Source organism: Equus quagga, chromosome 3 (genome assembly GCF_021613505.1).
Source record: "Equus quagga isolate Etosha38 chromosome 3, UCLA_HA_Equagga_1.0, whole genome shotgun sequence".
In the NCBI taxonomy this organism is placed as follows: domain Eukaryota; kingdom Metazoa; phylum Chordata; class Mammalia; order Perissodactyla; family Equidae; genus Equus; species Equus quagga.
Window position 1 is genome coordinate 155,245,843 of NC_060269.1, and position 27,355 is coordinate 155,273,197.

A 27,355-nucleotide genomic window follows, 5' to 3' on the forward strand; every position below is an offset into this window, starting at 1 on the left:
TCAGTCACAGGTGGGGTCACTGTCTTTCTGAACTGCTGTCCCCATCAGGCTGCCCTGGGGAGCGAGGGCTCGGCCTGGGCCGTTGACGTGTCTGTGCCCGTTTCCTAGTTCCAGAGCGTATGCAGTAAGATGACTGTCAACAGCATGTCCTAGGAGTGCCCGGCATGTCGTTCCTTGATGTGTCTTATACATTGGTGTCCTTATTTTTCTTTAAACTTTTGATTTTGAGATAATTGTAGATTTACATGCAGTTGTCAGAAATGATGCAGAGAGATCCAGATTCACTTTGCCCGTTTCCCTAAAGGTAACAACTTGAAAAACTAGTCAGTGTCACAGCCAGGATCGTGACATTGACACAGCAAGATGCAGATGTTTCCATCCCCAGAAGGATCCCTCATGTCTTTTCATCACCCTGCCTACCTCGTTAACCCCTAGAAAGCACTAATGTGTTTTCCATCTCTCTAATTTTGTCATGTGAAGAATGCTGTATAAATGGAATCATACATTGTGTAGCCTTTCGGAATTGCCTTTTTCCACTCAGCGTGATTCTCTGGAGATCCACCCAGGTTGTGTCCATAATTTCGTTTTTGTGCTGAAGAGCATCCCATGGTGTAGATATACCATAGTTTGTTTAACCATTCCCTCACGGAAGGACATTCGGGTTGTTTCCAGATGTTTTTGGATGCTAGAAGTAAAGCTGCTGTACACGTTGGTGTGCGGGTTTTTGGGTGAAGATAAGTCTTCGTTTCTCTGGGATGAGTGCCCAGGAGTGCAGGTGCTGGGTCATATGATAGTTGCATATTTCATTTTTTAGAAAACTGCCAACCTGTTTTCTAGAGTGGCTGTGGCATTTTACGTTCCACCAGCCTTGGATGGTGTCTTAGTCAGCTCAGCTGCCATAACAAAATACCACAGACTGGGTGGCGTAGACAACAGAAATTTATTTTCTGAGTTCTGGAGGCTCAAAGTCCAAGCTCAAGATGCCAGCAGTGGAGGTTTTTGGCGAGGCCTCTCCCCTCAGCCAGCAGGTGCACCGTCTTTGTGAGGTGTGGAGAAAGCAGCGCTGGTGTCTCTTCCTCTCCTTCTAAGGACCCCACTGCTGTTGGAGCAGGGCTTCACTGACCTCCTTTAACTTCGATTACCTCCCTCCCGACCCAGTCACTTTGCAGGTAGGGCTTCAGCACATGATGTCAGGGCACATGGCTGAGTCTGTAACACAGCGGTCCGGCTGCTCTGCGTCCTCACCAGCGATCTGAATTTTGTTTTTATTTGGTCATTCTAACGGGTGTAGTGGCGGCCTGTGTGGCTTTAACTTGCATTTCCCTAAAGGCTGATAGTGTGCTTATTTCCATCCTCTTGGGTGGAATGTGTCTTTTGTCTACTTTTTTTTTTTAAGATTTTATTTTTTTTTGCTTTTTCTTCCCAAAGCCCCCCAGTACATAGTTGTATAGTCTTCGTTGTGGGTCCTTCTGGTTGTGGCATGTGGGACGCTGCCTCAGCGTGGTTTGATGAACAGTGCCATGTCTGCGCCCAGGATTCAAACCAATGAAACCCTGGGCCGCCTGCAGCGGAGCGCGCAAACTTAACCACTCGGCCACGGGGCCAGCCCCTTTTGTCTACTTTTTAATTGCATGTTTTTTGTTGTGTTTTGAGAGTTCTTGATATGTTCTAGATACAAGTTCTCTCAGATTTGTGGTTTGCAAGTATTTTATCTCAGTCTGCAGCTTGTCTTTTTGTCTTCTAAACGGGTCTTTTGCAGACCCAAAGCTTTTAACATTGGTGAGTCTGCCTTACCCACTTTTCCTTGAGTGAATCCTGCTTTTACGGTCATGTCTGGGAACTCTTTGGCTAGCTCCAGATCCTGAGGATTTTTCTCCCGCATTTTTTCTAAGAGGTTGTTTTTTTCTTTTAAAGATTGGCACCTGAGCTAACAACTGTTGCCAATCTTTTTTGTTTCCCCTGCTTTTTGTCCCCAAATCCCTTCAGTACATAGTTGTATGTTTTAGTTGTGGGTTCTTCTGGTTGTAGCACATGGGACGCCACCTCACCATGGCCTGACGAGTGGTGCCATGTCCCTGCTCAGGATCCGAACCAGCGAAACCCTGCGCCACTGAAATGGAGTGTGTGAACTTAACCACTCGGCCATGGGGCCGGCCCCTGAGTCTCATGGTTTTACATTTGTGCACTCTGAGTTAATTATTGTATAAGGGGTAAAGTTTAGATCCGAGTTCTTCTTTTCTTCCTTTTACGTCCAAATGTCCAGGTGCTGCAGCACCTTTTGTTGAGAACACCACCCTCCTCCATGGGGTTGCTTTTCATCTTTGTCAGAAATCTTTTGGATGTATTTGTGTGGCTTGATTTCTGGGATTTTTTCTGTTTGTTCCATTGATCTGAGTCTCTCCCTGCACTAGTACCACACGGTCTTGATTACTGTAGCTATGTAAAGTTCTGACATCTAGTATTCTCTTCTTCAGGTAGGAACAATTTCAAAAATGCAGAAACAAACACCTGTTTCCCTACCATCCAGAATTAATAAATATTAGCTTTTTTTGTTTAATTTTTAAATTTTATTTCTTTATTTTTTGGGGGGGAAGATTAGCCCTGAGCTAACCTCTGCTGCCAATCCTCCTCTTTTTGCTGAGGAAGACTGGCCCTGAGCTATCATCCGTGTCCATCTTCCTCCACTTTATATATTGGACGCCTGCCACAGCATGGGTGCCAAGTGGTGCCATGTCCGCACCCGGGATCCGAACTGGTGAACCCCGGGCCACTGAAGTGGAACGTGCGAACTTAACCGCTGAGCCACGAGGCCGGTCCTGTCTTTTTAAAAAAATACCATATTTGGCTCCAGACCTTTTTAAAAATTTTAATTAAACATCACGGAGATTGTTGAAGGCCCTGCTGGCCTGCTGCTCCCTGGCTGATTTCCCTCCCTCTCTTCACGCATGCCTCACCACCACGAATTTAGTGCATGTGCTCCCTGTTCATTCCACTTGCTCTGTGTGTGTGTGTCCACAGACAACACATAATGCTGCTTTGGGGTGTTAAATATGTGTTGTTGTGTTTCATATCTGAAAACTGCCTTTCACTTAGGATTGTGTGGTCAGGGTCTGTTCGTTTGATTGCCCACTCTGCGTCAGGCGCTCTTCCAGGTGCTGGTTGGTGATACCCATGTAAACAGCATAGGTGAAATTTCTGCCTCGCCCAAGCTTACAGTCTGGTGGGAGAGACAGTAAACAGGTGTCTGTGAGTGTGGGACGCAGTGTCAGGTATCAGGAAGTGTTAGGGACAAGAAGAAGCCCCTCAGAGAAGTCAGGGAGAGCAGAGCCTGAGCACAGGGAGCGAGGGAATCGGGCCAGCGTCCAGAGTCGGGGTGCCCTGTGGGGCTGTGTGAGTGGGAAGGCCCTGGGCAGGAATGGGCTTGGTGTGTTTGAGGGAGAGCACTCATGTGACAGTGGCTGCAGCTGAGAGAGCTGGGGGCTGTTGAGAGGCCAGGAGGCGGCTCAGGAGGACTTGGCCTTGCTTAGGAGCCTCTGGTTCTGGAGTTTTTGGTAGAGTCCTTGGGATTGTCTGTCTTTGCAGTCATATCATCTGCGAACAAGAACAGTTTTAGTTCTTCCTTTCTGATCTTTGAGCTCATGGTTTATTTTTCTCGCTTTCTTGCACTGATTAGGATCTCCAATAAAATGTTGTACTACAGCACTGAGAGAGACATCCTTGCCTTGTTCTTGATCTTAAAGAAAGCTCCGTTAAGTCTCATGTTTGCAGTAGCTTTTTGTAGTCGCCATTTCTCAGATTGAAGAAGTTCCCTTCATTCCTAGTTTGCTGAGGGTTTTTTTTATTCTACTATTTTAAAAAATGACGAGTGGGTTTTGCACGTTGACAGATGCTTTGTGTGTGTCTGCTGAGGTGGCCTCCTTTCCCTGTTATGTTAATGTCGCATACCACAGTGGTTGCTTTTTCACGTTGAACCAACCTTTGCATTCCTGGGCAAATCCGACTTGGTTCTCATGTACTGTCCTTATTATATACTGCCAGAATCATTGCTGGTATTTTCCTGAGGGTTTTTCATATCTGTGTTGTTGAGTGATTTTGATGTGTAATTGTGTCTTTATTGTCTTCTCTGGCCTTAAAAAATAGGCCAGGAGCCATTTTCTCCTCCTGTATCTTAAGATTTTGTACAAGATTGTTGTGCTTTCTTCCTTAATTGCTCACTAGAATTCACCAGTAAAGCCATCTGTTTTCTATTTCTAGTTTCTATTTCATGGATTTTCATTTATTTCCTTTTATCTATTTTTTCATATGGATTTGTTTATTATTTAATTTTTCTAACAGCTGTGTTGAGATAAAAATGAGATACACAAACCACATATGTATATATGTCAGAACACTTTAAATATGTATAGTCCATATACACCTATGTAACTGTCACTATAATCAAGGTGGTGAACATATCCATCACCTCTAAATTTTCCTCCTTTCCCCTTACAATCCTTTTCTTCTCCTCCTCCTGTCTTCCACCCCTAGGTAACCCCTGGTCAGCTTTCTGTTACTGTAGATTAGTTTGTGTTTTCTGGAGTTTTCTATAACTGAAATCATGCGTATACACAGTTTTTTCCTGGCTTTTTCCCAGCATGGTTGCTTTGGGAGTCATCTGTGCTGCTGCACATTAGCAGTAGTTTCATCCTGTTGTTGAGTGGTGTTCTGTGGGGGGTATTGGTTTGTCCATTCACTGTTGGTGGCCATGTGGGTTGCTTCCAGTTTGGGCAGTTATACATAAAGCTGTTATGAACCTTCATGTACAAGTCTGTGTGTGGGTGTGTACCTTCACTTTTCCTGGGCAAATACCCCATAGTTTGATGACATGGCCATGGAGTCAGCATGTGTTCAACTTTTTAAGAAATTGCCAAACTGTTTTCCACAGTGGTTGTAGCACTCTGTGCTCCCACAGCAATGTATAAGGTTTCAGTGGCTTCACATCCTGATCAACACCAGGTGTGGTCAGTTTTGGAAATTTTAGATGTTCAGGTAGACGCACGTTAGCATCCTTATGGTTTGAATTTGCCTTTTCTTAATGGATAATGATGCTGAACGTCTTCTCGTGCTTACTTGCCACCTGTAGATCTTTAATGACGTGTCTTTTCATATATTTTGCCCATTAGAAGTTTTGTTGTTGTTATTGAATTTTGGGTTTTCTTTATATTTTCTTGATAGAAGTCCTTTATCAGGTATGTGATTTGCAAAGTCCAGGTAGTGGCTTGTCTTTACATCCTCTCAACAATGTAATTCAAAAACCAGAAGTTCTTTACTTAATGAAGTCCATTTACCATGTTTTTCATTTATGGATCATACTTTTGTTCTTATGTCTAAGAACTCTCAGCCTAACCCAGGCTATGTCGAAATATGATTGATTTTTGTATGTTGCTCTTACATCCCACAACCTTCCTGAGCTCATTTATTAGTTATAGGAGCTTTCTTGGGGTCGGTTTCACAAGATGGTCTATACAGACAATCATGTCTACTGAGGAAAACATTTTTACTTGTTCCTTTTCAATCTGGATGCCCTTTCTTTCTTTTTGTTTCCCGACTGCACTGCCCGGGACTCCCAGTATGACGCTGAAGCACAGTGGTAGAGCAGACATCCTTGCCTTGTCCCTTCTCTTGGGGGAAAGCGCTCAGTCTTCCCCCAGTGAATGTAATGTTCACCGTGGGTCTTTCATAGATGCTTTTTATCAGGCTGGGCAAGGTCCCTTCTATTCCTAGTTTGCTGAGAGTCTTTAATTGCATGGTTTAATTTTCCACTGTAGGAAGCTAGGAAAAGCTAAGCAAATTAAACCGAAAAACAACAGAATGACACTGATTTTCAAATGTTAAACCAGCTCTACCTAGTCACAATGTGTTATCCATTTTTATGTATTGCTTTGCTAACATTTTATTTTATTTAATTTATAAAAATTATTTATTTATTTACATTTTATTTATCATATATATTGATTTGCTAACATTTTATTTTATTTAGAATTAAGAATTTGTTGAGAATTCTTTGTTCATGTTCATGTGTGATATTAGCCTGTACTTTTAGTGTCTTTTCCTTTTGGGGGCATCAGGGCAGTGCTGTCCCCTTTTTTCTAGATGTTGGTAGTTTGTCTTCTGTCAGTCTCTCTCACTCTCTCTTGCTCTCTGATCAAGCTGTCTAGAATTTATCAATTTCATTTTTTTATTTTCAGAGAACTGGCTTTGGTTTTGTTGATTTCCTCCATATTTTCCCTTCAGTGATCTCTGTTCCTATGGTTATTTCCTTCCTGCCTCTGAAGCAAGATATTTAAAAGGCAGTACTATATAAATTGGAGCCATTATTTTTGTAGAAAATAAATTATTAGCCACAAATCCAGTTTGTATTTTACTTAATAAAATCATTTTTAAAGCTTAATGTTAAATAAAATCATAGCACTGAACTGATACATGTATTTTTCTAATTTTCAGGAGGGTTTGCATTTGTATATGAAGCTCAAGATCTGGGAAGTGGCAGAGAGTATGCATTAAAGGTAATAAAGGATGACAACATTTTTATGGGGGCTTTTGGTTTCTTTTAAAGGGAATCTCTAAGTGATGGTGTTTTTAGAGGTTTGTCCCTGTTATTTAGTTTACGTTTCTTTGTTACAGTCTGTGTCTGTTTGTCCTATTTGTTTCTTCTGATGGTAAAGCCATCAGCAGTTTTAGAGGACTTTAAAGCTGTGGTTTCCAACTTTAGGGTGAGAACTCGGCGGGCTGCCTGGGGGAGAGATGTGTTCACCTCACAGTGCCCAAACTGCCAGCATAGGGGTTCCACAAACGCCAGGAGTTTAAAAGCCACTCGTGTAAATATGTGTCCACAGCGTATCTATAAGTCGGGGTCACAGAGGGTCAGTGGGGGGGCGTCTGGACCACCTTGGGTGCTGGGTGGCCCCTTGTGGTTTAGTCCTGAGACATGGCAGACAGCCCGGCCGTGGCCGCGGGGTGCGGTGGACCCGTTCCTGGTGTGCAGCTCAGCTAGAAGGGAAGCGCACTCACTTTGGCTTTGGGGATCAGAATGTGCACCCACATCTCTGCCAGTGTCTTCTCTCATTTTACTCTAGCCTATTTGGAGAAAAGGCTCCTATTTTTTAGTTTTTCTTGTGTCCTTGGATGATAAAGGACCATTTTCAAGGCTCTTTAACCTTCTGTCAAGTTTTTACACAGGTCAGATATTAAAATACAGTTAAGCAGGTCAAGCTCTTAGATGCATGCGTTTTTCTTTTGGACTTGGAGTAGAAAGATCAACAGTCTTTAATCTTTTTTGTATGTTATTTCCCAATACAGAGACTATTGTCCAATGAAGAGGAAAAGAACAGAGCCATCATTCAGGAAGTTTGTTTCATGGTATCCTTTTCCCGGGACTCAGAGCCAGTGCCCTCACCTAGGGAGATCTGCGTCAAGCTGTGGTTCCAGCTGCCACAAGGCCACTCGCATGTCCTTTTTGATGTGTTCAAATTGGCCTGGACTTACCTGTAGAGTGTTGCTAGTGAAAAGGAGTTTTCTTCCGTGTCCTTCACTCCCAGGGAGATAGCAGGAGCTTTTGGGGTGGGGCTGTTGTTCCTCCCAGGTCTCCATGCCCTGGGCTGGACCAGTGCCTGCTCCCCGCCCCGTCTTCCCCTTCACGAGCTGGCGCAGCCCACGTCCTTGCAGGGCCCCTCGCCAGGCCTGGTTCCAGTGGGCCTCAGTGGCGCTTCTCATCTGCTGTCCTAGCCAGCCACTCACCCTGCCCAGAACTCCCAGCCACGGGTCCTGCACAGATGGTGTGTTGGGGGCTTTTCTTTCTTGCTCTCCACTGTGGCACCCGTTCTCCCCGAGCTGGGCTCTTGCCCTTTGCTGTCTGAATCTATTCTCTTTTGTCTCTCGAAGTTCTGCCCACTGTGAGCCTGCTGGCACCTAAGCCTGAGGGTACTCGCCTTGCTGAGGCTCAGGTGGACCTGTTCACTCCTCACAGCCTCTCACATGCCACACTGCACCCTCTGCCTGCTGTCCTGCCTGGCTTATGGCCAGCCTGGTGGTGGTCTCCATCCCCCCCCCCCCCCCCCCCCCCCCCCTTCCCCCTGCCCCCCCCCCCCATCGTTCTGCTCTGACGCGCTGAGATCCGAAGGTAGTTTGATTCGGTGGTATGACTTTAGTGTCTTAATATCACATATGTGTTTGTTTTTAAATGTGCACGCTTACGCATTCTCCTTTAACAAGATACTTGCAGAAAAAGCTTTCTGGCCATCCCAATGTTGTCCAGTTTTGTTCTGCAGCTTCAATAGGAAAGGAAGAGTCGGACACTGGGCAGGCCGAGTTCCTGCTGCTCACCGAGCTCTGCAGAGGTGAAGCTCCTTTGGAGTTGGGGCCGTGGCTGTCTCACGTCTGAGCAGTCGTGAAGTATTCCCACCATCTTCTCTCCTGGGAAACGCGTTGGTTGTAATGGGAAGAGAGGGGCTGTCTGTCAGGCGAGGCTGGAGAGGTGGACTTGTGTGAGCCAGGCAACTGCCTTGGCCTCTGAGGGCACATGAGCTACTCAGGGTCACTCACAGTGTCTGTGTTCTTGCTGCAGAAGGAAGGAAGATTCCTTAGTCCATTGACAGGACTAGGGGCAGCTGCCTTCCAGAGAGTTCTAGAGGCAGAGTAGTCCGCATGAATGACCTTGGATGGTGCCCAGGGAGTGGAGGGGTCACACGTTGGTGCCTGGTTCCCGAGGCAAAGCTCAGTCTCTGTCTGCAGTGAAAGTAAGACCTGCCCCGTGGAGGCTTGGGGCATGTCCACACGCTGAACGTCTGCCCCATGCTTGGCCCCACTGTGGGCGACAGCAGTGAGCGAGGTAGAGAGCCTGCCCTCCTCCTGGAGTTCACTGTCTTCATAGGTAAGGCCAGATGGCTGGACTGTTAGAGAGAAAGGAGTGGGGACAGGACTTGCACAGCCCAGTGGGTGCAGAGACCTGGCCAGGAGGACTCAGAGCCACTGGATGTCGTGAGCAGAGTGTGCTTGTCCGTTGGTCCCCAGCAGTGTGTGTGGGGAGAGAGGAGCAGAGAAGACTGAGGCAGGCGACTCCCTGGGAGGGGTGCACCCCGAGCAGCTGGGCCACTGAGCCCACAGACACGCTCCTCTGGAGGTCACTGCCGCCACTGAGGAGCTGTCATGGAGGGAGAGGTTGGGGACAGTGAGCTCAAGCACCCTGGGAGTAATCACACCGTAAAGAGGAGCAGAAAATGCTTACAGGGAGGGAGGGAGCGAGGGAGGGAGGTTGCAGTGCACCAGGGTGACAGACTGTCGTGGGGCGGGGTCTCCAATGGCGTGTGGAAGCCCTGGGCTCCCTGCGGGAGTGGGGTTGGGCACTGGGTGGGGCGCGGGGCGTACTCACTGCTCCTCCTCAGCCAGAGGTGAGGCCATGTAGGGGCCAGTTACCCAGCTCAGGTCTGGTGCTGCCATTCTTCCACGTAGTGGGTATTTACTCTTATCGTTCTCAATTACAAAAGGACACATGAGTGTTGAAGAAACAGCAGTGTGTAGGTGCTTATGAAATCGAGTTTTCACAAAACATGCTTTTCTCTAGAAATGCTTGTTCCCTGGGCGTCTCTGTGTGTCGATGTGCTCACCTGTTCCTGCTTAAAGGCTCATGGTAGTCCGCAGATTGCCACCACAAGGTCCATCATCAGCACCCCCTCGTGACGTGTACCTCTTCTCCACCATGAGTGTTGGTGCACAGCCCTGCCCTGTGTCTGGTGTGAGCCTGGTAGAGGTGGCCCTGGGGGGCTGGGTCACCAAAGCAGAGACTACAGTGGGCAGGGCTCAGCGGGCCAGAACACGCAGGTCCAGAGCTGTGAATTCCCACTGTGTTAAACGTCGCAGAGGCAATGCGGTTACGTAAAAAACCCAAATGTCTTGGAGGTGTCGGGAGTCCATGTTGTCACCCCAAGCCATACGCCACCTTGAGAGCAGTTAGAATCTGCGACACGCTTACCAATAGTGTCTCTTGGCACTGCTGTGTGCAGGCACAGGGGTTCAGTGACTCACGCAGACAAAACAGATAGACTACAACCAGAGTCCAGAGTCAGCAGTCAGGTAGTTCCAAATGTTGGGGAGAAATGAGGCCAGGGAAAGGGGGTGCACATTAAATGGATTGAGCAGAGGTGGCTTCCTGGACCCTGATGTGTGAGCCAGGAGCTGAGGGAGGTGAAGGAGGGGCCCTCCCAGCCCAAGGAGCAGCATGTGCAAAGGTCCTAAGCCAGGGACAGAAAGGAGGCATGTGGCTGGTGGCGGGGGAGGTGGGGGGTGAGCCTGGGGGGCACAGCAGGAGTAGTGAGTGCCAATCATGGGGCCTGTAGGTATGCTAATGACTTTGGTTCTGCATCGAGTTGGAGGGTGTGTGGAGCGCAGGAGCTCAGGGAGCCTGAGGCCTGGATCAGGCAGGGGGCAGTGTGGGGCCAAGGAGAGGGTGGGCTCTTGGAAGAGCTCGTGGCAGCACCATGCTTCATGATGACCAGGGTCAGAAGGGGTTGGGGGTACCAGGGTGTGGAGTGTGGCTACCTGGTGCTCAAGGCCTGAAAGTGGCTGTCCCTGGTGGACAACATGCGGTCATGGAGGAGCCAGTTGGTCCCCACCAGAGGGTCCTGGCTTCACTGGTCTGGGCCGGGGCCAGTCACAGAAGGACTGAGGTCCCTGGGCTCCAGAGGCCATGACATGGGCAGAGAGGTCCCGGAGCCTTGCTGTCCACGCCTGTGCTCCCAGCACACACTCCATCCCACGTGCGGTCTGGGCGTTCAGTGTGGAGTGTGCGGTTCCTGAGATTAGCTGTATGTCACCTAGGGACACGCCGCCGTGGTTCCCTGGAGAGGTTGAAATGTGTGCTTGTCTGGGGTTTCTCCTGTAGCTCTGCCTCAGCCTGGCTCTGAGTGGTGAGGGGCTGGGGTGCCTTTCTTGACGACGGCCTTGCGTGTGTGCGCGGTGCAGGCCGAGCTCTGCGGGGCGCTCTGTAGCTGGAGTGCATCCCCGTGGTGATCACCCTACACTGCACTCCCCTCTGGGCGGGTTCTGGAGGTGTCGCTTCCTTCTCGAGGGGCTGCATGATGTAAGGCCTTGCCCCGTGCCTGCTGTGGAGAGACGGTGCCGTCTCCTGTGCTGGGCTCAGAGGGGCAGCAGGCGAGGCCGTGCGGCTGAGCTGGCCTGGGGTGGGTCTAGCATTTGTGGCTCCGAGGTGATGTGAATTTAATTGTTTCTTTTAGGACAGCTGGTGGAGTTTTTAAAGAAAGTTGAGTCTAAAGGTCCGCTCTCATGCGACACCATCCTGAAGATCTTCTATCAGACGTGCAGGGCGGTGCAGCACATGCACAGGCAGAAGCCACCCATCGTCCACAGAGACCTCAAGGTGCGCCTGCCCCCACTCACCTCTGCCTCCGGTCAGGGCGTCGGCGCTCCTGAGCAGTGAGCTGTGTGATGGCCTTACCACAGAGGTCGGAGAAGACCCACGTAGGAGCGTCTTAACGTGGAAGTGGATTCCTCAGGGTTCCCGCCGTCTCCTGTGGTCAGGCTGTTGCCTCTCCCTGCATGGGGTGCCTGCAGGGGTGCCACCCTGTCACCCCACCCTACCGCCCTCCTGGCTCTGGGGGTTCTCAGTCTATAGTGCTCCTTTCCTTCCACCTTGTGGACCCGGGAGGAAAGCAACTGCTCCTCTGGGTCACTCTTGGTGCTGCACAGGTGTGGCAGTTGCCCGCTGGGGACTCTGCCGGGGCCCAGAGCCACCCACTGCTGCCTGCATCCCTCAGGGGCGCATCCCACTGTGAGCAGTGCTGTGGAGGTGCTGGTGCACAGCAAGGCCTTCTGGGTTGGCTGTGCCATGGCAGCGAGGCCTTCCCCTGCAGTCCCTCTGGCCGACCGCACTTGGAGCTGCCCGTGTCTGCATTGGGGGTGGTGGGCAGTGCCCCTCAGCAGTGCCCTTGCCGTTTCCTGATTGTAGCGAGGCTGGGTGTTTCTGCCCTGGTGTCATGGAGTCATTCCTGCTGCATTCTTCAGTTAACTCACTCTTTGTTTTTTGCCTGCTTTCTGTTTTTTTGTCTGTTGGATTATTCTTAATTGATTAGAGCTCCACTTCTATTCTTACGACAGTCTTTTTAAAGTTATATGTGTTGCAAATGCCTTTCCTGGGTTATGGCCAAGTTTTTATTCCCTCATTGTGTCTCTGAGAAGCCCAAGACTTTGTGAAAAGTTATGCAGCATCCATGAAGGTGGTGCCCCTGCTCTGACCGTGTCTCGGGGTAGCAGCAGCCCCCCGTCCTAGTGGCTGGCACAGGTGGTTTTTGCTAAAGAATTTCAAAGCAGACCCCAGACCTCATGCCCTTTCACTCCCAGAGTCTTCTGTAAACCACTCTGGGAAAATAAGGATGTTTTCTTATATGACTGAAACACCATTATTGCCTCAGCAAAATTTAAAAATCCTTCAGTATTATCTCACATCCAGTGTGTGGCCAGCTTTCCCCAGTTTTCCCCAAGTGTGATGGCCCTTAAACCCTACTGATTTGGAGCAGCGCCCTCCCCTGGATGGGGCAGGGCAGCTATGGTTCCCCCTCTCGGGTTCAGCCCACTCCACCCTCCGGGGGTGGGGGGGCTCCTCCCTGGATGCCCTGAGAAGTGGAGAGGCACTAACATCTTGTCTGTGGGGGCGGTGTCCTCTGTCAGATTTGAACCTTGGTGAGCTTGATCTTTTTCCTTTGTCCCCTGAACCTGAGAGGCCTGGTTTCAGGCGAGCTGTTGGCAGGCTCCTCTACTACAGAATCCTGTGGGGTTAGGAACCACCTCCCTGGACGCTGTGCCTGCAGAGCTATGAGGGGCTTGTTGGGGAGGACATGGGCAGCTGTGGTCCTGTGATGGAAGGCCCTTCTCTGCCGCTGGTGACTGGTGGGTTTTACTTCTGGTTTACGTGTCAGGCATGTGTGTATGCGTTGTAGTGTTTTTAAGGCAAGTCAAAAACTAGAAGGACAAAATGAGTAAAGAAGCAGTATTTGTGAGCTTGGTGTGGATTTGACATCTTTGTCTTCTAAGAGCCCTGTGTGTGCCAGGGGACTATGGCAGCCGGCCCAGCACTTGGCCTCCATCCAGGTGTTCCCCTTGGTCTGTCCACAGGTGTCCTCGAGTGGTACTTTGTGGAGGGGCAGGCAGGATACAGGGGACAGCGGAGGCCATGGGGGCATGTGGTCCTACTTGGGCTGTCCCGCTCCTCGTTCCTATCTGTGTGTCTGGCATTTGGCTCAGTGTTAGTATTTTAAGGTTTGTCCGTCTTGTGTGGCTTAGTGGAGCGAGTGTTGTAGGAGCACACTACATGTGGTTGATCCCTGCTTCTTGTGTTTGTGGCCAGCAGTGCTGCTCTGGGCCTCTGGACGTCCTTGTCCTGTGCTCTGGTCCTCGGACGCTTGCGTGGTCCCTAGGACATTAGAGAGTGTGTGTGTCTTTGCTGGGACTGTTCCCCCAGCAGCACGTGGTGGTCCCTGTGTCCACACCCTGCGGGCCCTCGGTGTTGGCAGACGTTTAATCATGGGAGGTGGTATGGATGCATGTGTGTGGTTGGAGCTGCACTTTCCTCTTGTTAATGTAGTTGACCGTCGTCGTGTTTGTGGGAGCTTGGATTTCCTGCTCGGGATGTCCCTCTACAGCCTTTGCCTGGTTTTCCACCGCGTCGTCTTTTCTTTCTTGTAGATGGGCTGTGCGGGTTGTGCGTGGCGAGCGTTTCTCCTCCGTGGCTTGTGTTTTCACTCGTGGTTCGTGTCTTTGATGAGGATGCCCTCTCTTTTCAGTGGAGTGTCTGTCAGCCGTCATCACGTCTGTGCTCCTGTCCTTTTGAGGACTCGTCACCCTCCGGCACGTTGTCCTGGAAGACGTGTGGTTGCCTTTGCGCTGGGGCAGGTCTTCTCCGTGGGGCCTTCTCTCTCCTCTCCCAGCTCTTGGGCTGCATGGCTGTCCTGTGCCTGCATCTGTGGCGCCACCTTGCCATGGGCATGGCGCTCGCCGGACCGTCCATTGCACCGTTGGTCGGTCCGGTGCCCCTCTGCCTCACTTGCCGGAGCTTCACAGTGTGGCTTGAATTTGGTTCTCAGGATCAGGGGCTCTTTTTGGCTCTTTTTGTCTCCACTAAATTTTTGATTCAGTTTTTCAGATTTAACCCAAAAAACTTTTGGGAATTTGATTGGACTTGCCTTGACTCTCCCTAGAGCAAGGATCAACAGGGTTTTTCTGTACAGGGCCAGAGTTTAAACATTTTAGGCTTTTGGGCCATGCAGGCTCTGCCAGCTCTGCCGGGTGGCACGGAAGCAGCCATGGCCAGGAAGGCTGCCTGTGGACCTGTGTCATGAAGTATTGGCCTGTTTTGCTTTTTCCCAACCGCTGATGAGCACAGACGCTGCTCTTAGCCTGTGGGCCCTACAGAAGCCGGCGGGGGCTGGAGCAGTAGAGCGTGGACCCACCCTGGAGGGATTGGGGCAGATTTGTGCCTTTTGTGTTAGGAGTGTGGTCTAGTTCCCTGTTTATTTTGGATTTTAAAAATTTTTCTCAGTTACATACAGTTTCCTGAGTAGGAGGTCTTTTGTATATCTTTTGTTAGATTTCTTCCTAGTTTCATGATCTGTTTGATAATTTCCAAGTGGTACGTTAATTTTTTTCATCTTCTAAGTGACATTTCTGAAGGCTTTCCTTGTATATCCCACATTATTATGGAGTTCTCTTTGACTGAATCATTCTTCCTTTTATTTTCGTAATTACCCATTTTTAAAGGTACCTGTACTGATTCTGGTCAGAAAGAAGTTAGACACTGCCTTTTTCCCCTGGCTGGAGGAGGGCCCTTGCTGCCCTTGCTGTGGCCCATCCTGCCCCTTGGGCTGCTCCCTGCCCAGCGGCCTTCCCGCCTGCGCTCACTCCCACTATGCTGTGCGGATCCCACAGCTCCCCACCCCCCCAGCTTGTGAGGACTATCTTCTGGCATTTTGCAGGTTGAAAACTTGCTGCTTAGCAACCAGGGGACCATTAAGCTGTGTGACTTCGGCAGTGCCACGACCACATTGCACTACCCGGACTACAGCTGGAGTGCCCAGAAGCGGGCCCTGGTGGAGGACGAGGTGAGAAGTGGGACCTGGCCGCCGCATGCTGTATGCTCTCTTGGTCGAGCTCCTCAGCCGCTCGTACTCTGGGGCTGTGTGATGTGTCCTGTGAGCCCAGGCCAGCCACTGATGCCCACTCCTTGGGTCACTCGTGAGGCCAGCTCTGCTCCTGGAGCCAGTTGTCTTGTCAGACTGCCCTTGCAGCTCATTTGTGGGCAGGAAATAGCAGGTTGGAATGTCGCCTTGTGTGTCCATCACTCACCTTGTCCCAAACCTGCCTCTGAGTGTGTTAAAGCACTTTTTTTATTGCATTTTTTTAGGGTGGAAAAAACACATAAAATTTACCATTTTAACCATTTTTGAGTGTACAGTTCAGTGGCACTGAGCACACACACATTGTGCAACTGTCACCACCATCCATCTCCAGAAATTTTTCATCATTCCAAATATGACTGTTTTTTTTTTTTTTAAATCACTTAAAAACATACCCTCAAGGGAGATTGGACGGCTCCCGAGGGAGACTGAGAGTGCGCTCTGGGCATGAGCAGACCACACCCACGTGTGACTGCTGGCCTTGAGGGAGGGGCCCTGCCTGGAAAGCCATGGAGCCACAGGCTCACAAAGGGGACCTGGGTCATGAAATAGTAGTCTCCTTTTGGTTTTTTCCCAACCCCTTAAAAACATGGAAGTGTGTGCTTTTCTACCCGTCACTTAGACTTGAGTAAACAGCTGCAGAAACCGCAAACAAGCAAAACCACATGAGATGGAAAAACAAGGAAGGAAGGGTGGGTGGGTCCTGGCACTGAAGGCTATAGAGGGCGAGTGCTGAGGGATGACGTGCTGTACAGAGGGGGAAGCCGGGACGGCCCTGTCGGAAGCTTGCACGGAGGTCAGGTTGGCACTGAGCACTTGCCCCCTCTTCAGGCGTCTGTGGACATCTATCTGCGTCGCACTCCAGACCAGAGGGAGGCACAGACCCCCTCCCCCATTGGCGCACAGCCGTCCCTGACCCACTGCCTGTCCCCTGTGGCAGATGACGTTCGTCCAGGGAAGGCTCTGTCCTCCCCACGAGCCCCATTAGTAAATCGGAGATGTGTGCCAGGTTGTCCCAAACCCAGTGAGTTCTCACTTTTACATCAGAGCATTTATCAGTCATTCCCAGGAAAGTGCCACCCATATTAGTGCTCCAAACCGAGCTTCTCTCCAAGTCGGCTGTCATAGCTTAGTGGTGTTGGAAGTGTGGCCATGGAGCAGAGGCTGGATTGGAGCACGGGAAGGAGCCTTGGTCCTTGCCAGGCCGCTGGTTTGTGTAGTTTTCTCACCACTTCCTGGGGCTCTGAGTCATGTCCCCCTTGAGTAGTTTGAGCAGGTCCAGTTGTGCAGCTGTCCCCGCAGTCAGGTGCACAAGGCTTTGCGTTGTGGTCGATTCGCTTTTCCAGTCAGCGTGCAGTCCGCTTATCCTGTGAGGGCGGCCTGCCTCTCCCAGCCTTGCTGTTGCCGGGCAGTCCACCATGCCGCTGTAGCGGGAGTCCCTCACCTGTTGATTATTCACAAGGACTCAGTGCCCCTGTTCTCGTGGTTCATCATTCAGTATGTCAGGAGTTATTTTGGTACTAAAGTGGCCCAGATGTGCTTCACGCTGGCTCCTGTATTCTTTGGCACACTCTCATCATTTTGGAGCACTTGTCCACTTTCTGGAACAGCAGGATGTACATGCTCTCTGTGGCCCCAGCATTGGCTGTTCCTCAGAGGAGACCAAGCTCTGGGTGCAGTAGTGTGCATCTGCCCTAGTGTCTGCATTTTCTGCAGACTGCACATACAGCCACATGCCTGCACAGTAGTGCACACGTACACGAATATCTACACATACATCCTTCTGTTAGAGGTCACACATCCACGCTGACCCCTCCTCCAATCTGTCCCACAAGCTTCTCGCCCACATATGCGTGTCCCTCTTTCTCAGCAACAGCCTGGCCCCAGCAGCATCAGTGCATGTGTCCACCCCATTGGTCCTGCGCACATTCAGGAGTCCTAGGGTTACTAGAAAAGACAAATCTGAAAGGAATTCAGGATTTACTTGTAGTTCTTCTCCCAACCCCGCTGCCACCCAGACCAAGGACATGCCGTCGGCGGCTGTGCTGAGGAGTTCCTGGATCTGTTACCTCTCCTGCAGAGGGTTTTGTTACTCACTTGAAATAACAGGCGCACCTTGGAGATGGTGCAGGCTCGGTTCCTTAACACGACAGTAAAGCAGGTATCACAGTGAGATGAGTCCACAGTTTGTGGTTTCCTAGTGCATATAGAAGTTACGTTTACACTATCCTGTAGTCTAATAAGTGTGCAATAGCATTATGTCTGTAAAATGACATATATACCTTTACTAAACAGTACTTCATTGCTAGAATAAATGTGACACAGAGACACAAAGTGAGCAGATGCTGCTGGAAAAATGGCTCCAGTAGACTTGCTTGATTCAGGGCTGCCACAGACCTTCAATTTGGGAAACTGTGACATCTGCAGAACACAGTAAAACAGGGTGTGTTTGTATGTTTGGGTTTATCTTTTATTGTTTTGTCTTGTTTTTGAATTGATGGCATTTACTTTTTGAGCAGTTCCAAGTTTACTGAGACTTGAGCTGAAGGCTGAGCCCCCACATCGCTGTACCCCTCCGTCTCGCATCCCCCAGGTCCCACCGCACGGTTCCTGCTTGTCTCTTGAGTCTCTTTCTCCAGAGACGAGCAGAGGGGTGTGTATTCCCCACTCCCTGTCTCTACGTTGTGCCCTCTCTCTTGGCTCCTGTTGACTCTTGTCACTTCAGACATCTCCTGAGTCGGTCCACAGGTGTTCACTGCAGTCGTTTTAGTTTCCTTCGTGACCACGTTGTAGTCTGTTGTGTGCAGCCCAGTGTCTCTAGCCAGTACCTTCTGCTCATGGTCAGGTGTGTGCCATGTCTTGCACAGACAGCAGCATGACAGACTGCCCTGTGCTGAGTAGCCTGTATGTGTGTCCTCATGTTGTCAGGTACAATCCTAGAAGTGCTGTTGCTGGGTTGAAGGGTCCATGCCACAGAAGTTTATCAGACACACACCAGTGCGGAACAGTCAGCATGCAACCTGGAGATTCTTCCCGTGTGGATGCCCCTGTTGCCACCTCTGGGCCATGTGGTGCCCTGGCCTCCCTCCCTCCCAGTGCTCTGGGCAAATGCTACCTAGCTGAGCACTGCCATGTGGTTTTGCGAGGGCCTGCTCAAGGCCCCTGCCCGCTTTTGATGGGGTCTCGGGAGTCCCCAAGGACTTGCAGGAGTTACTGGCCTGTCTGCTCATGAGCCCTCGGTTGGTGCGGGGTCTCATGCGTGTGCTTGCCTGGCCTGTGGCTGACCTCTTCAGGGTGCTTGCTTGTGCAGAGCAGGCCTTCAGGCAGAGAGAGTTGATCACGCTCCCTGTCCTCCGAGGTCGGGCACTGTTTGTTCACTGTCCCCCTGAACACGCGGCCTGGGGTCAGCATTTGTGTGTTTGCCGTACCTTGAGACACACTTTCCCTGTGCCACATCCACTGGCTGCTCGTCTGTCACATCCTGCCCTCTTGCGTGGTCTCAGGGCCCTCACGAAGGACTTGACCCAACAGGTAATGTTGGCTTAGTCTTCTCTCCTGTCACAGAAGTTTTTTTGTCTGCAAGGATTCGTCAGGAAGCTTCTTTAGGTCAGCACTTCCTTTCACGCACGCAGGTGGCTTGTGTGCGCCACTCCCACTAGGTTTCCCATTAGCGAGGCCCACTTCTCCTGGTGAAAGGGCCAGGATGCTGTGGTGCATCCTGTAGCGTGGCTGCTTCAGCAAACACTGGAGGCCATAAGAGGTGGACGAGACAGTGACTCTGGAGATGGGTGGCAGTGGGGGTCAGGATGGAGGGGAGCAGCCTAAGATCTTTGTGGAACACAGCGAGACATAAATGAGCACCGTCATAGATGTCCTGCAGTATATTTTGGAAAGTTGCAGGGCATCAATACAAAATAAAAAGTGCTGCTTGCATGTAACTTGTCCTGTGAAATGTGTGTCTTTTCTTCAGATCACCAGGAACACAACACCCATGTACAGGACGCCAGAAATTGTGGACTTGTACTCGAACTTCCCGATCAGCGAGAAGCAGGACATCTGGGTGAGGCCACATTGCCCTGGTGCCAGGCAGCCCTGCCTCATGGGCCCTCGGGCACAGGTTCCAGCTGCTCTGGCTCAGGGAGCCACGTTCCCCCTTCTTTGTTCTTTTTCCTTTAATTTTTTCTTTGTTTTCTGGGGGGGCAGTGGGTATCTCAGAGTGAGGGCTGGCGTCTGACACTCGGGGCAGGGGGGGGGGGGTCTCAGAGTGAGGGCTGGCATCTGATACTCGGGGCGGGGGGGGGGGGATCTCAGAGTGAGGGCTGGAGTCTGACACTCGGGGTTGGAGGGCATCTCAGAGTGAGGGGTTGGAGGGGTCTCAGGGTGAGGGCTGGGCTAGACGCCCAGGTGACCTTCCTCCTTTGCCTCTCCGAAACCTTGCCGCATTGACAGAGGGCAGTCCCTGTGTGAGGTGAGCGTCGTGCCTGGCTGTGCTCCTTCTGGGGTCTGCTGACCCTTCATTTAGCCCTGGGGTGTGGAGCTTGGGGAGTGCAGTGCCGGTGGCAGAGTGCTGCCCCTGCCCACTCCGAGGCATCCTTCAGCCTCCCTGGCCTCTCTGAGGGCAGGGACAGTGGCACCTCAGCGTGAGAACACTCTGAGCCCCTGCACCTCCAGGCTCTTGGTCTAGGCTGTTAGGCCCGCATCCAGTGCTGACCCTGCTGTGGACGTGAGTCTCTGTTGGTAGGACCTGCGTGCCAGAGCCTGTCTCAGTAATGGAGGCAACACCGGTGCTGTCCCACACTGCATCTCCCCTTTCCAAATCTCAGTCGACCCCAAGTGGGTGCCCTCAGCACATCCCAGCCCAAGAACACGCATGCACATGCACCCATGTGGGAGTTTAAAAGGTGAACCTGAAATTACATGCTCAGGTGTTGGCGGGAGGTCGTCAAGGTTCTCGCGTCTTGTTCCCATGGGTGGATGCTATGGCGGAATAGGCAGTGAGGAGAGGCCAGCCTTTGGTTTGGGGCCAGCTCTGTGGAAGCCTCAACTGGCCATGGATTGGGTTCCTGCTTTGGTGGTCGTCTTGTGCTTCTGCTGTCACTGAACAACATGGAGGTGGTGTCTTCCTCCACAGCCGCCCTGTCCTGGAGGGTGAGGCAGGCCCCAGCCACAGACCCCTGATGCACAATGTAGAACTTTTCATTTTGAAGAACATTTTACCAGAAAATAAGAGATTGGAGTTCTTTACTACTCTGACCTCAGTAGTCCTCTGTGTCTCATGAGGGTGGAAGAGTGGGCTGGACATTCAGGGAGCACAGGGCGTGCTGTGGCCCCCTGTGCATGACTCAGACCAGGGTGTGGCCCAGCCACAGGCTCTGCCTGGACTGTGCCCTTGAGGATCCCTGTGTGGGGCAGCCCGGCCACTCCTCCGCCCTCCGCCCCCTCCATCCTGCCCCCACCTCTCCTTCCCGCAGGCTCTGGGCTGCATCTTGTACCTGCTGTGCTTCGGGCAGCACCCTTTTGAAGATGGGGCAAAACTTCGAATAGTCAACGGGAAGTACTCAATCCCTCCTAACGACACCCGCTACTCCGTGTTCCACGGCCTCATCCGTAAGTCCCCTGTGCAGGGACCACAGCATGCTGTCCCATCTGGGGTGGTGCTGCCTCCCGCCTGGCCCCTTGCGTGGCAGCCTCCCTGGTGTGGGCTTTCCCGTGGGGCCCCCAGCGGAGCAGCGCCCGTGAACTTACGGTGCTCTGAGTGGTTGCTTTTGATGACTTTGTTCCATTTTATTGTTGCTCTTTGTGTCTTCATTTTCTCACTTGCTTCTAAAATTGGTAATATAAGTAAAACAGAGGGCCTCAAGGGTCTGTCACCCCGGTGAGAGCAGGGCAGGCTGTCCGCTGGGCCCTGGGATGACACGCATTGCCTCTGCTGTAGGCGCCATGCTGAAGGTCAACCCAGAGGAGCGGCTGTCCATCACGGAGCTGGTGAACCAGCTCCAGGAAATTGCAGCGGCCAGGAACGTGAACCCAAAGTCACCCATCACCGAGGTAGGGCCCCTCCAGGTGTTGCTTGTGGTCACATGGTCTTGGCATTGTGCCGAGGCCCCCATCTGCCCTAAAGCAGGTGGTGCAGCTCCGAGGAGGCTCCCGACCGTTGTGCAGCAAGGAGCGCCCATGCAGCCCGGGGGGATCTGAGTTCCCTGAGGATGGATCACCTGTTGGGAAGCATGCCGCCCTGTGGGCTCACAGAAGTCGGGGAGAGTAAAGCTGGGTGTGAGGCTGCCCGTGGTGACTCCCAGCATTTCTGCCTTTGACAGATACTTAGCACGTGGGCCCATTCCCGTGTCTGGGGGCCTAGGGCAGGAGATGAAAATAGAGGCCTGATGCGTCAGACGGCGGCCATCAGTATGGGGAACGGAGACTATTGGGGGCAGGGGTAATGCGTCTGGCTCAGAGAGGAGGGCTGGGTGAGGAGACGGCCCCTGAGTAGTGTGACTCTGAGGCAGGTCCGCCCGTGGCTCCCACGTGGCCCTTCACAGAGAACATGTGCCCTCCAAGAGTGAGGCCTATGCATATGCTGCTGGGAGCTCTCCGGGGGCCGGCAGAGATGCTGATGGACAGGCTCAGGAGTATTCCGATCTCAGCACTTCCGGAGCCCGGACGTGTGGGTGCCGACGTTAAAGCCGTCTATAGCTTCTGCTCCAGGCCACGCGGGCAATATGCGGCAGACAGAACCCAGAGTGAGGACAGCAGGAGAGCCTGAAAGCCCAGGGTGGAGCCACTAAAAGCTGGGCTGTGTCGTGAACGAGAACTATGTGAAAGAGGAGTCGAACAGATCCAGAGGCTCAGGGGTCCGGGTGATATTTACCCACGTTACAAGGAATGACCGATCAGATGTTTTATTCCTCTCAGAAACTGACAAAAGAAGTAAATCAAACTGAGAACTCATGAAAAAAAGACATAGCTGATCTATGAGACAGCCAGCAGAGTGTGTGTATCTCTGAGAGTCCATGGATGTTAGCACTGGCCTCCTGCTGGGTCACAGGGCAAGACGAGATTTCATCACGTTCCACAGAGTTGATGAACAGTGTGCCTTACTTTCTGAGCTTTGTCATGAGTGATGAAACATTAACTCAATGACAAAAGTGTTTTTTAAAACTCCATAAAAACTGAAGCACACTTCCAACTCACTTAGGCAAAGAGGGACAGTGGATACCACGACTGTTGAGGACTGAGCACGGCTGAGGCTGGCACTTGAGCGGGGCTGGGCAGGAGGCCTGCAGCCCTGCTTCCAGCCTGGTCCTGACGTACCAGGGGTGCCAATCGGCTCTCTGAAGGTTTTGACGTCGAGGCTCCATCCAGCACTGGCCGCAGGCTCAGCTCCCGAAGGACGGTACCTCTCACTGTGTGCTGCCAACTGAGCTGGTAGACCTGGGCGCAGTCGCCCTGCCCTGAGGATCTGCTCGCCCCAACAGTGCATTCATCCTCCGCCGACGGCAGCGCATGGGCATGGTGGGCATGCCGTGAGCCTGGCCACGTGGGGCAGGTTCACAGCTGTGCCTCTGTCCCGGAGACTGGCCCAAGCGTTGCCAGTGGAGGATGCAATGGCTTCCACTGGACCATTTGGAGCCGGGGAATTCTTCCCTCTGGTTTTTAACAGACCAGGCAGGAGGGGAAGGTTCCTTGTAGTGAGCAGGCCTGGAGCTTGTGGTGCCATGTGCTGATGTCCTCCATGGCTAGGAGCGGTGTAGCCTGCAGTCGCTGTGAACCACTGTCACGAGACCTTCCTGATGGGGGCAGTGTGTGACCTCTTAGAGGTTGACTTCTTGTGCCTTGAATCTTTACAGCTCCTGGAGCAGAATGGAGGCTGTGGGAATGCTGCCCTGTCCCGAGGGCTGCACCCTCCTGGGGGCCCGACAAGCAGCAGCTACAGTGGAGGTAAGTACCCTTGCGCTGTGCCCACCGTTCGTCCCCTGGGTTACCACACCCCTGCTGTGCTCTCGCGGGGCACCTGCCTCCTGCTCTCACAAGGCTTTTGGCCTGGCGGCAAGAGACAGGCTGCACCTTTGGGGTCTCTAGGACCACTCTCAGGTTCGTGATTCCCTGAAACTCACACAGCCTAGCAGAGCTGATGCTCAGGCCGGGGTTTAGGACGGGAAACTAGGAAAGAGGAGCAGACGCTAGCTTTCCCTTCCGGTGCTGTCAGGACGGCGCTGGTCCTCTGCAGCACTGTGTGAGAGCCGGGTGGGCCTGAGCCCTGGTGCCTGTTGTGCAGGGCTGTGGGGTGACCACACAGGCATCATTGCAGCCTGTACACAGGCATCATCATCATGTGCAGCCACCTGGACTGTCGTGGGGGGGGTGGGTTCTTGAGGTGCCAAGATAAGACCACGGCACATACATGTGCACACCACATGCGTGTGCTAGAGTGCTTGGCTGTGGCCAGGCTGGTCACTGCCTGGTGAAGGGCCAGTGTAAACATCACACGTGTGGAACACAGCCTCATCTCAGTGGTTGCCCAACAGCCCGAGAATGGCTGACCCTTTGTACCACCTGTGACCCAGCCATCCAGTGGCCCCTGTTGCTGCATTGGTCACAGAGGCCACGGAAAAGACGTGGCAGACAACCCTGCAGCACAGACACCATGTGCGGGTCATGCTTCCCTGTTCACACTGACTGCTACCACCAGCGCTGCCTTTGCAGACTGCACCCTAGGGATCCTGGCACTTCAGGACCCTTCCATTGTCACCATCTGTTCTCGTTTGGGTGGCAGTCCTGCTCCCTGCAGACAGGGGGACTCCCAGCCTGGAGCACACCTGAGTTGTAGTCACACAGCCTTTTGGGGCCTGGCCTCTTCTTTGGCCTCCCTGCAGAGCCTCCCCCCAGTCGTGCGTCTGTGGTCTCCACGTGCGCGGTGTTCCTTTGCCTTGCATGGAGGCTGTCTTGCCTTTGCTGGGTCTCAGCATGCATTTGTGTGACCATGGGGTCCCAGCTGGTGTCCAGCAAGTGCTGCAGGAAACTGGGCAAATGTCCTGGAGACGGGAATGAGGGCCACATGCACCCGGAGGTTCTGGCTCTCGTGGACGCTGTTCAGGTTCTGCCTTCATGAGAGTAGTCTGTGGTGCCTGGGCATGCACTTTGCCAGTGCTGGACAGGGTGGGGCTGCCCGCCAGGCTCATTCCTACGCCTAGACATGGAGCACTGATGGTTGGGGTTAACAGAAAGTGTGGCTTGCTGCAGGCTCCTGTTGTCTAGACTCTGCCGTCTCTGTGGGAGTTGGCTCCCACGACGACCTGAGGCTTGTCTCTGCTTGCAGGCCTGGTGGTTGCCGAGTATGACCAGCCCTACGGTGGACTCCTGGACATCTTGCGTGGGGGCACTGAGCGCCTCTTCACAAACATCAAGGACACCTCCTCCAAGGTCATCCAGTCTGTCGCCAAGTGAGTGGAGGGCAGGTTCTAGGTGGCCGCATGAGGCTTCTTGGTGCTCTGGAGATTCTCCCACCTATAGGTGCTGCCCTGCCTCCACACCGGGCAGAACCTGCCTCATGGCCGTTGGTGAGCATGCGATGCTCACCCAGCCCCGCCCCTCTGCAGGCTTGGCCATCAGTTCTGTAGACTGTGGGTGGTCTTTGTGCTGCAGGGTGGCAGTGGCCCCAGCAGCCTTATTTCCACCCTGGCCTTGGAGGGTGCTTGGTGAGACAGTGGAGAAGCATGGGCACCGGGCCTGCGGGAGCCTCTGGAGCTGTGGGCCGGCATCGCCCTCTCCCAGGAAGCCATGAGCCCTGGCCTTGGAGTCCCTCTCACTGTGATGGCACCCCTCACGTTGGCGCTGTGCCTCTTCCTTGGTGTGGAGTGAGTGGGGCAGTCATAGCCCACAGGGACACCTTGTTACCACTGTCTGTCTTGGATAAAACATCAGATCACTTGGACATGGGCCAGGTAGGTTTGAGTGTGTGGGTGAATGAAGTCGCAGTGAGTGGACTGTCGAAGGGAGCAGAGGTGGAGGCTGTCCTGTCCTACTGGATGCCAGCCCGTGGTCCCCATGGCCAAAAGTGCCATGTCCTCTGAGGGTCTCGGCTTTGTCCAGGGATCTCCATGCTGGGTGCCAATGAGCCCTCGCAGGCCCTGGTCTCCAGCACAGCCACCAGCGGCCAAGGTGTTGGTGTCGACACGAGGCAGTCACTCCTGTTCCAGCTGTTTCAGGAAACGGCTGCTGGAGCTGAGCTGCGATTATTGTTGACTTGTCACTTCCCCTCAGTCCAGGGGTCGGGACATGTGTCCTTTGCTGGCGATCACCTTGTCTTCCAAGTCATGGGGGCTTCTTGGCCTCGCTTTCTTTGTTCTATTTTTTGTGCCGCGATCATCGTTTTGTGTCCACAATTGTTGGCAATACAGGTAAAGGCATGCGTTCTTGTGTATGAGCATGTGGACATGTGTGAGCACGTGTGTTGTGTGTGGGCATGAACGTGTGCGTGCACATGTGCATGTGTGAGCATGCTGCAATGTGTGTGCATGTGTGAGCAGGCTATGGTTGTGAGCGTGTGCGTGAGCATTTGTGAGCAGGCTGTGGTTGTGAATATGTGTGTGCATGTGTGTGCATTATGCTGTCTGGTAGGCTCCATGGCAGTTGTGTGCTTTGTCTCTGATGTGACTTTACATAACAAGAACAAACTTGATTTTTGCCAAGTGCTGGGTGTCCCACGGAGCAGGGCATCTGCTTGCGTCTCTGTGGCCCTTTGTGACGTCCCAGGCCACGCCCCTTCAAAGGAAGCCTTTGTCCGTTTTTAATGCCCAGTTCTCCGGAGTCCTGTCCACAGAGACAGGAGCATTTGGGCAGGCTGTGTCTTGTGTTCTGGGTGTGAAGGCTGGAAGAGTGGGACAGGGTGTGGACAGAGGGTGCAAGGGCTTGGCCTACTGCCAGTGGCTGCTTGGCACTTATCTGTCGTCTGCGTGTGCTTTTCTGTCCGAGCTTCTGCAGGCAGGGTGACCTTGCCTGTGGGTGGTGTGCCATGGGGTACTGTGCGTATGTCTGTGCCTCAGGCTTCATGGGCCCCGTGGACCGTCCCCAGCACTTTCTGCCAACTGCGGCGTAGTCAGGGTGGTGGGTCAAACATCTCTACTCGTGTCCTCACATCCTCCCCCCAGCAAGTGATGTCTCGGGTGGATTCCGGGACTGGAGGGCTCTTGAATTGCAGCCCCCTGCTGACACTCAACAGGCGATTCTTGGGCATAAGATAAGCTACTTAAAATTCATATATAAATTATGTAAAATTGCCTGCAGTATTTTGGAAAATAAGAATAGGGGGCAAACCCTGTTATACATCAGTTTTTTCGGACATCAGTATTGTATTAGTATAAGTTAAGTGGTTAGTCTAGTGAATGACACACTTATGTGGGACCAGTATAAAACAAATGAAACACTAAGTCTGAAAGAAGATAATGGATTAATTAGTGAATGGTACTAAGACCATGGATATTTATATGAAAAAAAAATGGATCTCTATCTAATAGCAGCCAAATACATTAATTCTGGTTAGTTAAAAGATCTAATTGTGAAAAGCAATTTTCAAGGAAAAATTAATAAAATATAGAGGGACATTTTTACAGCACCAGAGTAAAAAAGATTTCTTGAATGTGACAAAATATATAAGTCGTGGAGGAAATGATTAATAAATTTAACTAACTTAAAAGAAAAATCCTCTTCCTCAAAAAAATACGTTTCTTTAAAGTAAGATATGGCACTGACGGGGAGTAAATATGCTCAAAGTATGTAACTGGCAAAGGGAATAGTATCCATTATGTACAGTGAATTATGAAAATTAATAGAAAAAAGTGAAAAATGCATAAAGGCAACTAACAGGACAAACTATGAATAAACTATGAAAAGATGCTCAGCTTCATTATTATTTTGTAGATCACATACAATTAGGTTCTGTTTTTGATCCACTCGGACAATCTCTGTCTTTTAATTGGTGCATTTAGACCATTGACGTTCAGAGTGATTAATGAAACAGCTGGATTAATATCTATCATAGATCATTACACTCAGAAGGATGGCTGATACAGTTGGATTAATAGCCACCATATTCATTCCCATGAAAGTGATTGTTGATACAGTTGGATTGATAGCCACCA

General features: G+C 51.7%; 1 protein-coding gene across 2 annotated transcripts in view; it reads left to right on the plus strand.

Moving 5' to 3' along the window:
* Positions 1–27,355, plus strand: part of GAK (cyclin G associated kinase) — a 59,851-nt gene that overhangs the window by 2,689 nt on the left and 29,807 nt on the right. The window contains exons 2-11 of one of the 2 annotated variants that reach the window (XM_046656152.1): positions 6,484–6,545; positions 7,339–7,398; positions 8,261–8,375; positions 11,268–11,410; positions 15,018–15,143; positions 19,189–19,278; positions 20,690–20,825; positions 21,154–21,266; positions 23,066–23,156; positions 24,535–24,658. In XM_046656152.1, coding sequence (XP_046512108.1) covers positions 6,484–6,545; positions 7,339–7,398; positions 8,261–8,375; positions 11,268–11,410; positions 15,018–15,143; positions 19,189–19,278; positions 20,690–20,825; positions 21,154–21,266; positions 23,066–23,156; positions 24,535–24,658 — 1,060 coding nt within the window. Of the gene's footprint in view, positions 1–6,483; positions 6,546–7,338; positions 7,399–8,260; positions 8,376–11,267; positions 11,411–15,017; positions 15,144–19,188; positions 19,279–20,689; positions 20,826–21,153; positions 21,267–23,065; positions 23,157–24,534; positions 24,659–27,355 lie in introns of those variants that run through there. The other variant, XM_046656153.1, reaches the window with a different exon arrangement.